Consider the following 13,560-nt stretch of genomic DNA (forward strand, 5'->3'; position numbering starts at 1 on the left):
TGGCGATGTAGCTCAATGATAGAGCACTTGCCTAGCAAGCACAAGGCCCTGGGTTCGATCCTCAGCTCTAAAAAAAAAAAAAAAAAACAGACCAAGAAGGAACACATCATACTTACCAAGGCATATCTATTAGTCATTTTGTGACCAAGAAGCAAAGAACACAGCTATGCTTCTCTTTGATTCTCAGTGGAAAACCATAAAAAAATCTAAAAGAACCAGCCAGAAAAGATGAAAACAAAAGCTAAGTAAGAAACAAAACATGATAGACCCCAGAAGTGACCTTTGACCTGAGAAGACAGGATGTTGGAAATGAGCAACTCTGCTGTCTGGAGCTCTAAGTAAGTAGTTATTTTCACAACACCAAGGTGTCAAAGAACAAAACACTGGAAACAGACCCAAAGTGAAGGATTACGATACTTTGCTAATGTAAGGATTCTGTAGATGCCCAGGCTCGGCACCTTACTACCTCATCAGCAGGCGACTGTGTCCTAGCCTAAAACCCGGACATACACTCCCACACGCTCTTCCATTTCTCTCTCTCTCGGCATGCTCTGTCTTTGTCTCTGTCTCTCTCCTTCTCCTAATAAAGCTCTAAAAGGTACCATGGCTCATGATTCTTCCGCCACTGCAGTATCTAGCACTAGCCACCAGCGCCATCATATACCCATACAGCTAATAAGGTAAGAGACCCATTCTGTAGTCTCAGTTTTACAACGTACTAGTCAAACTACTTGAGATAAGGACTCATAAATAACTGAAGCATTACTGTTCAATATTTCTGATGTTTTGGACTACCAAACACATTTCTTGTGTTCCTCAATATTTTTATAATGGACAGCACAAAATACTTTAATGTATAGAAAATAGATCTAAAAGTCATGAAAACAGTGTAATTTTTCCAGCTGGTTACCAGTCCACTGCATGACTTCACCTTGCACGGCCATCTTTACAGTTCTGCACTACTGCAAGATGAAGCAGGAAGCATAAGAGCTTAGCTGTTAGAAGGATTTTGAGGGAACAGTAACAGAGAGGACAAAGAGGGACTGAGTGTCAGGACGGAAATGAAGCTATGTAGACAGGATTTCATCCCAGAGAAATTAAGTAGACGGATAAAGAGCTTGGTGTATCTAGATTTATTCTTGTCCTGAATGCCTGACGGAGCTGTAGCTGAGCAGATTGTTTTCCCTCAGATATTCCACACGGGACTTAGCGTTACCCCAGACCCATGGGTAATCCATAATGAATAACATGTTCTATGAAAACTTAGGACACCAAGCATAAAGATGGCAGGCCAGGTAGTGAAAGAAATGCTGTGACAAAGGGAAGGAGAAACGGATCCAACTTACTGAAATTTACTGCAAACAATTTCATAACACTCAGCAAAGTAGTATGACCAGTGTCAAGAACACTGATGTAAAGGTTACGCTCATCCACTACTTATGAGATGTATAATCTTAGAGACCCAACACTGAGAAATGCAACAAGGAGGTAGTTATCCTGATTTATATTCTAGAGTTGTGAAGATAAAAATGAGGTTAATTTGCCGGGCGGTGGTGGCGCATGCCTTTAGTCCCAGCACTTGGGAGACAGAGCCAGGCCTGTGAGTTCGAGGCCAGCCTGGGCTACAGAGTGAGTTCCAGGACAGGCTCCAAATCTACACAGAGAAATCCTGTCTCATAAAACAAAACAAAACAAACAAACAAACAAAAAGGTTAATTCAATCAAATGTTTTTAAATCTCAAATATTCAAATGTCAGCCTTATTGTTTGTGAGGTTTTTTCCCTTGGTGGCTATTTATTCAATGAAGTAGATGACAAACATTTATATAGTCCTTTATGTAGAGAAATGCATCTATGTATCAGTTTGAGTCTATGCTTTTAAAAATGTGTGTTTAGGATACCCAGAATGAAGCAGAATGGTTGCTACAGTACCAGGAGAAGTGTTACTTCAGCAGAAAGTATATCACATTTACTCTGTGGGTAGTATTCTGGCAGAAAAGAAGAAGTGGTCTATGTATTAGAGGACATGAGTCTTCTGAATCTTTTATTATACCCATTTATCACTGATGGGAACTTTCGTCAGATATCAATTTTTTTTTTTAAGATTTATTTATTATGTATACAGCATGTGTCCCTGCAGGCCAGAAGAGAGTACTAGATCTCATTACAGGTGGTTCTGAGCCACCACGTGGTTGCTGGGAATTGAACTCAGGACCTCTGGAAGAGCAGTCGGTGCTCTTAACCTCTGAGCCATCTCTCCAGCCCCAGATATCAATTTTTATTTGCATTTCTTTCTGATCTGAAAAGTTAAGACATCTGCATATTAGATAAATTTCGTAAGAGGAACAGACGTTGATTACAAGATTTCCATACAAAAGAAAATAATTACTTTAATGTGAATTATCCATTTCTGAGGTACCCAATATACAATTTAAAAACAAAAAACAAAAAAATACCTGACATTAAAATATTGAACTAGGTTGGGCAGGGGGTGGGGGAGAGGGGAAGGGAGGGGTTGAGGTGATGGCTCAAGTCTTTAATCCCAGCACTTGGGAGGCAGAAGCAGGCAGATTTCTGAGTTCAAGGCCAGCCCGGTCTACAGAGTGAGTTCTAGGACTCTGTCCTGGAAACCCTGTCTTGGAAAAGCAACAGAACAAGACAAAACAACTTTTGTTTCCTCTAATCATCTTTTTTAAAAAAGGTCACATCATGGAAGACTGTGGTGATATCTAAATTAATGAAATAATTTAAAAGTGATAAAGTTCTACTGCTTCAATATGTTCTAAATTCAACCAACATTTCAAAAGCATAATTCTACACAGCAGAAGGGAGTAAGTCATCAGCAATACATAAACCTCATAAGAGCAAAGCATGTTCCATGTCATGATTCAGATAATTAAATAGGAAGAAAAAAAGAAAGTGAAAAATAGCAGTAATTCCATTTTTTCAAGAGAAGACTTTGCTAATATTTTACCATGTTTCCAGATAACACACCATTAAGAATTATTCAATGATGAACAGAAAATTCATGACTGTGAAAGCTTAATGATGAATAACAGGGGGACTCACTGTTATAGGTTCAATGTTTTTAGAATGTACACATTAGAATTTAAAAAATAATCCCATATCATTTTCATTTAAAGTAATTTTAAGCCGGGCAGCACATGCCTTTAATCTCAGCCATCGGGAGGCAGAGGCAGGCAGATCTCTGTGAGTTCAAGGCCAGCCTGGTCTACAGAGTGAGATCCAGGACAGGCACCAAAACTACACAGAGAAACCCTGTCATGAAAAACAAACAAAGAGCAATTGTAAAACAAAAAGTAGGCAAATAATGTACATTGTAAAAGAAAAAAAAATCTGATGAACTCCATCTTCCTCTGTATTGGTTGAATGAGGAGGTTATCTGGACAGAACCCTTTAGCACTGCAGTAACAGTCAGTGATAGCTTCTTTTTGTTTTTGTTTTTTTTTTTTTTTTTGGTTTTTTGAGACAGGGTTTCTCTGCGTAGTTTTACTACTTTTCCTGGAACTCACTTGGTAGCCTAGGCTGGCCTCAAACTCACAGAGATCCACCTGGCTCTGCCTCCCAAGGATAGCTTCTTTCTAAGAAACAGAGTCAATTAAAATCTATCTTCCCTGCAACTTACAATATGGTACTTAGTATTGAGATTTAACATTTGGCACATGACAAGTTGAAAAGTAAATTTTAACTTTCTTCCTTTATTTAAGCAAATAAAAGTGATTTATTTTTCTTTTATGTGTGGGAGTGTTTTGATTGCATCTATGTCTGTGCCCCACAAAAATGCCTGACACCTGTGGAGAACACTGAATCTCCTTGAAGTAGAGTTACAGGCAGCTGTAAGCTACTATGTGGGTTTGGAGAATCGAGCCTGGGTCCTCCAGTAGAGCAGCCAGTGTTCTAAACAGCCAATCCATCTCAATGATTTTTTTTTTTTTTAGTAAAAGTAAAGTAAAGGGGGTAAAGAAATGGCTTTGTTAAAGCACGTGCTGCTCTTCCTCCAGTTCCAAGGGATATAATGTCCTCTTCTGGTCTCCACAGGCAGCAAGCATGCATGTGGTATACACACATACAGGCAGGCAAAACACTCATCCATGCAAAACTAGTTTCTTTAAAGTATAAATGGGGTTGGAGAGACACTTAGCAGTTAAGAGCCCTTGCTCTTCTTGTAGTGGAGCCATTCCTAAGACCCACAATGAAGCTCACAACTAACCATAACTCCAGGTCCATGTGGATCCTACATTACATTCTGACCTTTGAGGACACCACACATACACAGAGGGTGCACAGACATATATGCAAACAAAATATTCATATACATAACAACATCTTAGAAAGTATATTTGTCTTTTGTTTGTTTGTAGCTCTGGTTGATCTGGAAGTCTCTGTGTAGACCAGGCTAGCCTTGAACACAATGGAGATATGCCTGCCTCTGCCTCCTGTGTGCTGGAATTAAAGACAGGCAACTACCACACCTGGCCCCAAAGTATATATTCTTTTTTGTTATTCGAGACAAGGTTTCTTTCTCTGTGTTGCCCTGGCTATCCTGAAACTCGTTCTGTAGACCAGGCTGGCCTTGTGGCTTCAAACTCACAGAAATCCGCCTGTCTCTCCCTCCCAAGTGCTAGGATTAAAAAGTATGTGCCACCACCACCCATCCCCAAAGTATATATTCTTAAAAACAGTATGCACATAAAATTTAGGCTAACTTACAGGTGTTCCAGGTGCTACTCGGGACACAATTACGGGCATCTTCTGATCATATCCACCCTGGAAAACACAAAGAAAGTTAAATACTACCAAACTAAGAACATCTTAAAATAAAATCTAATTATGGCAAATTCCAGATTACCTTTACATTGAACCCAAACCTTCCATTTTCATCAGGTTTCATTTTGATAAGAACAAGATTATCATTTGGAATGCCACCATTAGGCTTGAAAAGACAAAAAAAGAAATTTCAGATTATAAATAAAGTATATATTATATCTGCTTGTATTATCTATGGTATGTAAACAATTACAATTCTAAGAAAAATGTTAATTGAAGAAACTAAGTTTCTTGACTAGTAACTTGAAGATGCGTTCTCTCACTCTTCCTTCCATTCTACCGGCAAGAACACTGGCAAATGGAAAGGATTTGTCGTCCCCCAGTCCTTTCTTTACGTAATGCTAGTCAGATTTTCATCTCCTCCATTCCATGACTAGATTAAGACAACAAATATTTCCCATTGCTAAATCCAGAGGTAAGTCTCATCCTTATCTTACTGAATTACCTGCAGCATTTAACAAGGGGAATCATTTTCTCCTTGGGTTCCTTTGTTACACCCTGTTGCCTACTTTTCCTTCTACTATTCTGCCTGCACATTCTCCGTCTCCTTTAATCTTCCTTATTCTTATAATTTGGTGGACTGGAGGCCCAGTGTCTACAGCCTTTATTTAGGTAACTACACACGTCTTGATGATTCTCTAGTCTGTGGTTTTTAAATATTCATGTATATGTGTGCGTGCACAGTTGTGTGCAGGTCCACATATGTGTGCAGGTGTGTGTGAACCTAACTGTGGGGCTGGGGACAACCTTGGGCAGTAGTCCTCAGGTGCTGTCCTGCTTTTTGCTCTCACTGCTACCAGGGACTTAGCATGTAGGGCTAGGCTGGCTGACCAATGAGCCCCCAAGGCTCCACCTGTCTATACACTCTGAGTGCCTGTGTAGCCATCATTTAACCAACTAAGCTATCTTCTAGCCTTTATTAAAGATTTTTTAAAGAAACAAACTAGACTGTAAGTTATATAATAACAACTACCATGTGTTAATTGTCTTTGCATACCCACTCCCATCAAAATACAAGTTCAGTAACCATGAATGAATCAATGCATGCAAGAAGAGACATATAAACAACACCAAAGAGTTAGTAGCAGAGTTGTCATTTTTGGTAAGAATTCTGATCTCTTTTGATTAAGTCTATTGTAGTGAAACAGTACATGTGAGAAAATAAAATGGTTTCAACTTTTGGTAATGGGAGAAGCTCTGAGTAAATAAACAAGAAGGCAGGGAATGCAGTAATCAAAGGCCTCTGACACTAGATGCTGAAGCCTATGATGGACTTTCTCTTTTGCATCTTATTTAATTTCCTAATGTCTCTTTAAATTTCCTGAAACATATCTACATATAACTATGCTTGCTTTTTTAGGAACATAGTGTATTTGTAAGTTGCTAATCTCACTTATGGCTTATTTAAATCTTGAGAAAGTAATAAACCATTAAGAGGCTAGTAACTCATTTTATTGTATACAAGCATATTCTGGAGAAGCAAAAATTATAAATTATTTTGTAAGATGTAGAATGTACATACACTATTAGATCTGTTCCAAATTTTAAAAAGTTGGGGGATATATCTACATTAAGAAATTACATGTTAAAATAAGTATTTACTGAATTATTAGAAGTTGTTCTGGAAACATGTATATTTTGTATACTGAAATTACCACTAAGTTGTTAAGACATTAACTCAAAGCAATGGGCATTTTACAAATGAAGAAAAAGATAACTCCATAATGGTATAAATCATGATCAAAGAATCAGAAAAAAAGATAAAGTACTATTATTTACAACTAAAACATGCTATGGTTCAAAATAAAACTGCATTCAGGATTTTAAAGGTTCAAAACAAAGCGAGGCTACCTACAGTGGACTTTTCAGGGGAAGAGGGCACATCAAAGGTTTCATTAGTATGGTTTACTAAATCTTGCTGAGAGTGGGAAAAATGAATTTGGTTCCAACTGTTTTTCTTAGATTGTTTGGGTGGTAAAGCTGGAGGCTGCCCATCTTCAGGGGTTTCTTGTGATCTAGGTAAGAAAAGGGGGGAAGAAATTAATATTTTTTGTAATCATCTGATGAAAATATCTTTTATTAATTAATTAACTAACTAATTTATTTATTTATTTATTATACAGTAGTCTGTCTGCATGTATATCAGATCTCATTACAGATGGTTGGGAGCCACCATGTGGTTGCTGGGAATTGAACTCAGGACCTCTGGAAGAGCAGCCAGTGCTCTTAACCGCTGAGCCATCTCTCCAGCCCCGGAAATACCTTATTTAAATTAGGTCAAGCAATCCAGATACCAACCATGTCTAGTGTGAAAAGGCTTTAAATATATTTACTTGGAAATGCAACTTTTCTTTTTAAGATTTATTTATTATGTACACAGAAGAGGGTGCCATATCTCATTACAGATGGTTGTGAGCTATAATGTGGGTGTTGGGAATTGAACTGAGGACCTCTGGAAGAGCAGCCAGTGCTCTTAACCTCTGAGCCATCTCTCCAGCCCCAGAAATGCAACTTTTTAATAAAAATTTCTTAAATAGTAAATCTGTTTTTAATCAACCAATAAGCAATTATAGAATACCTTAAAAGTATTCATTCCTATGAATATATTTATTAATTTGCTGTAATAATGTACCTACCTTTCCAAAACTTTTTTAAAAATGTTTTTAGTGGAGGCATGGGTAGCCAGAGAATATTGTAGGCAAAGAGAAGTCAAAATAGAATTTCAGAAGGTAAGCCTCTATTCCTGTGGACACCATGTACTTCAGACCCATGGCCCAGAGGCTCCCTGAGCTGGAACTGACTTGCATGCCTCCTCACTGAGGAAGAACTTTCATGGTTCAAGAAGGCTCCATGCAAGCTTCCAAAGGAGGAAGGCAACCAACTACCTAACTATAGCACCTATGAACCACAACCCCCAGTAAGGCACAATAACACCTAAGGGTATATAGTGGCGCACACACCTTAGTAGTAACCAACAGCTTTCTAATTGGACTTAAGATCCACTCAACAAGAGAGAAATCGTGCTTGGTACTGGGAAGCTAGCCAATTACCCAGGATTACTAGACTCATGGATCTTGGATAAGAACTTATAACCACTACTTTACTAAACTAGCATAATCCTGAACTATACTCTAAATATTTGTCTTTATACACACAGATAGGTGTAGTTCTCACTCCTCATCAAGAACTCTTTGTAACAGATGGAGACCATTACAGAAAATCTAAACAATCAAAATGCAGAGCTGTGGAGTCTAGTCCCAACGGATTCATCTACATAATAACTTCTGCACCTAAGGCTCAGGGAACACTGCAGAAAATGGAGTAGAAAGAGCCAGAGGGTCAGGGAGTTCTGTGAGACTGTGTCTCCTAGGAATATCAGAAGCCACATCCATAAAGTCTCACCAACATGGCAGCCTATACATGAGCTGAACAAGGACAACAACAACAGACATCCAAAGGGCATGGGGAAAAGCTCACAAGGCTGGAACTCTACACAAAGAACTACAGATAACTAAGGAATGCTGTGAGTGGGAACACACCAGTTATTTATCCAATACCAATTGTCAGCCCTGAAAACATACTGACCAGTTATAGACAGTACAGGAGATTACACACACACACACACACACACACACACACACACACACACACACACGTATGTAACAATTAATGAAAAAGAGTTCATGAATTTGAAAGAGAGCAAGGGGGGTTTATGGGAGGGTTTTTAGGGAGGAAAGGGAGGGAGAAATCATGTACTTATAGGCTCAAAATAAAAGACAAAAAGAAAAATCTCTGAGAATTGGATGTTGAACAGAAAAAAACCTCCTCATAGGTATAGTCTAATGACCTTAAATTACTGTCCTCCTTTACCATGGCTCATGAGGTTAGTAAATGCAATCATGGGACAGAGACTAGAGTATTAAGGTCATCATTGAAGAGACAAAACTCCATAGAATCTTGTCAGATGAGAAGACAATTTATAAACATTAAAGACTCTCTAATTTGTGGCAACAGGAATGAATAGCTATGTATTCAGGAGAGATTTCAAGGTAGAAATCATAACTTTTAAGAACCAATAGTCTATAGAACATAACTTGTGATTTTCCACAAGGAAGAACCAATGGTTCAACTTTTATCCTACTATGCTGGCATCCGTGAAAGTGAACTTGGAAAAAAGAGAGCAGGAATGGAATCTTTTTTCCTATTAAAAATTAGCAAATATTAATTGTAAAAATTTAATGGATCAAAACTTTTATTGTGCTATTTTTGTATATACAATGTATATTATGTATTTTTCTCACCTTGTTCTCCACTATCCTCTTCTGTCCTAATGTCCTCGTTGGCTTTGGTCCTTTCTCAACAGTCCCCTTTTAAATTCAGATTCCACACATGACAGAAAACTTAAATTTCTCTTCCTTGGTCTGGCTGATTTAACGTGATGATCTCTAGCTCTATCCAAATCCCTACAAACATTTTTTTTTTCCTATGGCTGAATAATCAATACTTCATTGTATTTATATTCTACATATTCTATACATTCAATATATCTATATTGTTTATCCATTCTTATGATGGGCACCTTGGCCGATGCCATAATTTAGCTACTGTGAATAACCCCAGTGAACTTGGGTCAGTAGTTATCGTTAGTGTACGATGACACTGGTTCCCAGGAATACTAAGGATGAATCATATGGTAACTTTATCTTCAGTTTTCTGAGGATCATCTGATTTCTGCAGCAGTCACACTACGTTACATTGTCATTAACAGCGTACAAGAGTTCTTTATACAATCTCCACATTGCCAGCACTTGTTTGTTGTTTTTTTTTACCATAACCATTCTGATTGGGATGAAATGGACTATCAATGGAGTTTTGGGTTGTACTTCCCTGGTGGCTAAATATGTTGTTGAATTTTTTCATGTGTTTATTGGCCATTTGTACTCAAGGATTAAAGTAGCAACATAACTTTACTCAGAGTGAAGAGATAAGTGAGATGATGGTCAAGAGTGAAAACAGGCCGTATGAATGAAAGCACTCAAGGGTCTGTGCTTCTTTTTAAGAACTATTTGGTCAGTTTGTCTGCCTATTCATTACTGGATTATTTGTTCCTTTGGTGTTAAGTTTTTTGAGTTCTTTATTTGATCTAGATTTGATGAATATCTGCAAAGATTTTCCTCCCATTCCATAGGCTGTCTCTTCACTCTGAAAATTGTTTCTTTGCTGAACAGAACTTCTTATTTTTTTCAAGATTTATTTATATTTATTATGTATACAGAAGAGGGCGCCAGATCTCATTACAAGTGTTGTGAGCCACCATGTGGGTGCTGGGAATTGAACTCAGGACCTCTGGAAAAGCAGTCAGTGCTCTTCACCTCTGAGCATCTCTCTTGCCCTGAACAGAACTTCTTCATTTGATGCAATTCTGTTTGTCAGTTGTTGCTGTCCTATTCTCCTGAACTATTGGAGTGCGATTCAGAAACATGCTGTCCACACTTGTCTGAAAGGCTTGCCATTGGTCTTCTGCCATTAATTTCAGGTCTTATATTAAGGTCTTTGATGTATTTTGAATTGATTTTGCTCAGAGTGAGACCAAAAGAACTAGTTTCAGTCTTTTACACGTGAATTTCCAGTTTTCCCAGCATGATTTAAAAAAAAAAAGGTTGTTCTTTTTGTTTTTGTTTTTCTTTCTTTCTTTCTTTCTTTCTTTTTTTTTTTTTCTGGAGCTGAGGACCAAACCCAGGGCCTTGTGCTTGCTAGGCAAGTGCTCTACCACTGAGCTAAATCCCCAACTCTGTTTTTCTTTTTCTTAATTGTGTGTGTAGGTGTGTTTCCCTTGTGAGACAGGGTCTCATTCTGTATCCAGGCTGGTCTTGAACTCAACAAAGAACTGCCTGATTCTGTCTCCTGAGTGCTTTGATTTAAGGTGTATGCTACGATATCTAATTAAAACTGATTCTTTCTTAAATTTATTATGTGTATGAGTGTTTTATCTACATATATGTATGTATATCAAATGCATTATGATGCCAGAAGAGGGCACTGGATTCCCTGGCACTTGAGTTACAGACAGTTATGAGCTGTCATGTGAGTGCTGGGAACTGAATCCAGGTCCTGTACAAGAACAGCAAGTATTCTTAAGTGAACATCCCTCCAGCACTGAAAATGGTTCTTGATATACTCAAGGATAGAGCTAGCCAAGAGCTAACCAAGCATTACTCACTTGGAGAACTGGTAATAGATGCTTAAATGATACTATCATTTTAAAGACTACCCTTTACTCTCCTGCAGGGATGATATCAGGCTTGTCCATATGACTTGCTTTAGTGGATAAAATCAGATTAAAGTGGCATGTGTCATCTTCAAAGGGAAGCTTTAAGAAATAGATCCTGGGTTGGGGATTTAGCTCAGTGGTAGAGTGCTTGCCTAGCAAGTGCAAGGCCCTGGGTTCCATCCTCAACTCAAAAAAAAAAAAAAAAAAAAAAAAAAAAAAGAAAGACATAGATCCTGATTCATTATGATTTCTTCCTTGAAGAGTCTTCCATGCTATGATATTAGCCACGCCACAGAGACTTGGCCTGGTATGAAAATAATATGGAACAGAGCCACAACTGATGAATGATGAACAGAAAGCAATGACAGCAAGAAACATTTCTTCTAGGTCATTGAGGCTCAATTGCTACCACAGCACAACTTAACCCAGGATAATGGGGAGGTCATGACGGGAGCAACCTTGGATACATTCTATCCCTTGGCAGTAGAGGCATGAACCTCTTTAGAAGGTGGCTGCTAGAAACCTGGCAGTTAGGGAGGTTGTCGGGGACTGAGGGGTAAGGTGGGGTAGTGGATTCAAATTGGATAGTGTGGCTTAATGGCCTCCCAGAGAAGTTTGTGCTAAGGAAAGTCATCAAGTTTTCTAATCTGGCATAAAATAGACTAAGTGTAAGTCCACAATAATGCCCATTCATCTAGGTGTCTGTGTAAAGCAATCCAAGGCCAAACACTCTAGACATTTTAAAAAGAGCATCTTTTACTATCTGACAATTTTTCTTTTTTCTTTTTTTTTTTTTTCAAGCTGAGGATCGAACCCAGGGCCTTGCGCTTGCTAGGTGAGCTCTCTGCCACTGAGCTAACTCCCCAACCCCTGACAATTTCATATATATTCATACTTGCTCAAATTCATCTTAACTCCCTAACTCCATACACACACATTCCCAACACACCCCCCTCCTTCATATCCTCCCCATTTTCCTTTGGTAACCCACAAATGTTCTCAATTCTGGCAGATCTATTCATTACTGCATCAGGGTGTGTACCCTTTCTCTTCAATAAAAACTTCCTTAAGATCTACCTTCATGACCAGGGATCATAGGTTCCTTTTTTATTTTGTTTTGTTTCTGTTCCTTTCAACTGCCAAGAAGACAAGCCTCTGAGGGGCAATGTGTTCAAACACTGCTAGTCTAGAAAGTATTTCTATGATCCTGAATACAGGCTTGGACCATGGACTGCATGGTATGAAGGCAAATTAAAACAGACACCCTTTGGTGAAACCTCACCCATGTCTAAAATGTAGGTATTACATGGCCCCCAAATCTAAGATTTTTCTGGCCTTGCAAACAGCTATTTACTCAGGATTTAGCCTCAAAACCAAAGGCTTAGAAGAAAAGGGTGTGTGAGGCTGAAATTAGCTGGCAATAGAGTCAGAGACACGTCTCTTATTCTTGTTCTGGCCAAAATACAGAGCACGATCAACTGAAGCATGGCCTGCTGTGGAGTAGCTGAGTGCTTAAAGCTGATGGGTATGGGCATGACAGTAGTTCAGCTAAGTGAGAGAGACTGCATGGATATGAGATATTTTACAAACATTGTTAAATCCACATTTCCTGCGTTAAAAAGCTGCAGGTTTTTCCTCCCACAGTGTAGTTCTGATTAGAAATCATTGTCCTGGACAGTGCTTGAAAATTCAGGGATTGTACAATTTTGGCCAACATATATTTGGCCCATTCATTGTTTTTAGAAAATGTTAATGAGTACATTTTGAAAATTATATACAATATGGACTTTTAGAATGAAAATCCAGATGCTCTGGGAAGAATGTGTATGAATTATCAATTGTTAAACATTGAATAAAAGCAAGAGGCAGCTGATGTTTTTTGCATTCCAGGCCACATAAATTCCCACCCAGTGCTATCTCAAACGAAAAGGTAGAATGTAGTGAATTTTTGTTTGTGATCTAACAAATAAAGCTTCCCTGAAGATCAGAGCTTGGAGCTAAGCCATTAGTCAGCCATAGAGGCCAGGTAGCGGTGGCACACACACACCTTTAATCCCAGTACTCAATAGGCAGAGAAAGACAGATCTCTGTGAGTTCAAGGGCACCCTGGGCTACACAAGATTGATCCAGTCTAAAAGAAAGGAACCAGGCAATGGTAGCATACACCTTTGATCCTAGCACTTGGGATCTCACGTCTTTAATCCCAGCACTAGGGAGGTGGAGAAAGAAAGTGATATGGCTGGATGTAAAGAGGAATATAAGGCTAGAGGAGATAGGAGCTCAGTCTCTTTCAGGCTGAGGAGTTGGCAAGATATGAGGTGATGGCTGTGGCTTGCTCTTTTGCCTCTCTGATCTTTCTCCCTATATCTGACTCTGAGTTTTTATTTATTAAGACCACTTAGGATTCATGTACAGTAGAAAGTTTATGAGGAGTGACACCCA

The 13,560-nt window shown here is 38.6% G+C and overlaps 1 protein-coding gene across 3 annotated transcripts in view; it reads right to left on the reverse strand.

Moving 5' to 3' along the window:
• Positions 1–13,560, reverse strand: part of Ptpn4 (protein tyrosine phosphatase non-receptor type 4) — a 183,348-nt gene that overhangs the window by 38,046 nt on the left and 131,742 nt on the right. For all 3 annotated transcript variants that reach the window (XM_036202734.1, XM_036202731.1, XM_036202732.1), the window contains 3 exons: positions 6,703–6,862; positions 4,870–4,953; positions 4,731–4,787 (listed from right to left, as the gene is read on the reverse strand). In XM_036202734.1, the coding sequence (XP_036058627.1) occupies positions 4,731–4,787; positions 4,870–4,953; positions 6,703–6,862 (301 nt within the window). The remainder of the gene's footprint in view (positions 1–4,730; positions 4,788–4,869; positions 4,954–6,702; positions 6,863–13,560) is intronic.

The sequence above is a fragment of the Onychomys torridus genome, chromosome 11, assembly GCF_903995425.1.
Source record: "Onychomys torridus chromosome 11, mOncTor1.1, whole genome shotgun sequence".
Classification (NCBI taxonomy): domain Eukaryota; kingdom Metazoa; phylum Chordata; class Mammalia; order Rodentia; family Cricetidae; genus Onychomys; species Onychomys torridus.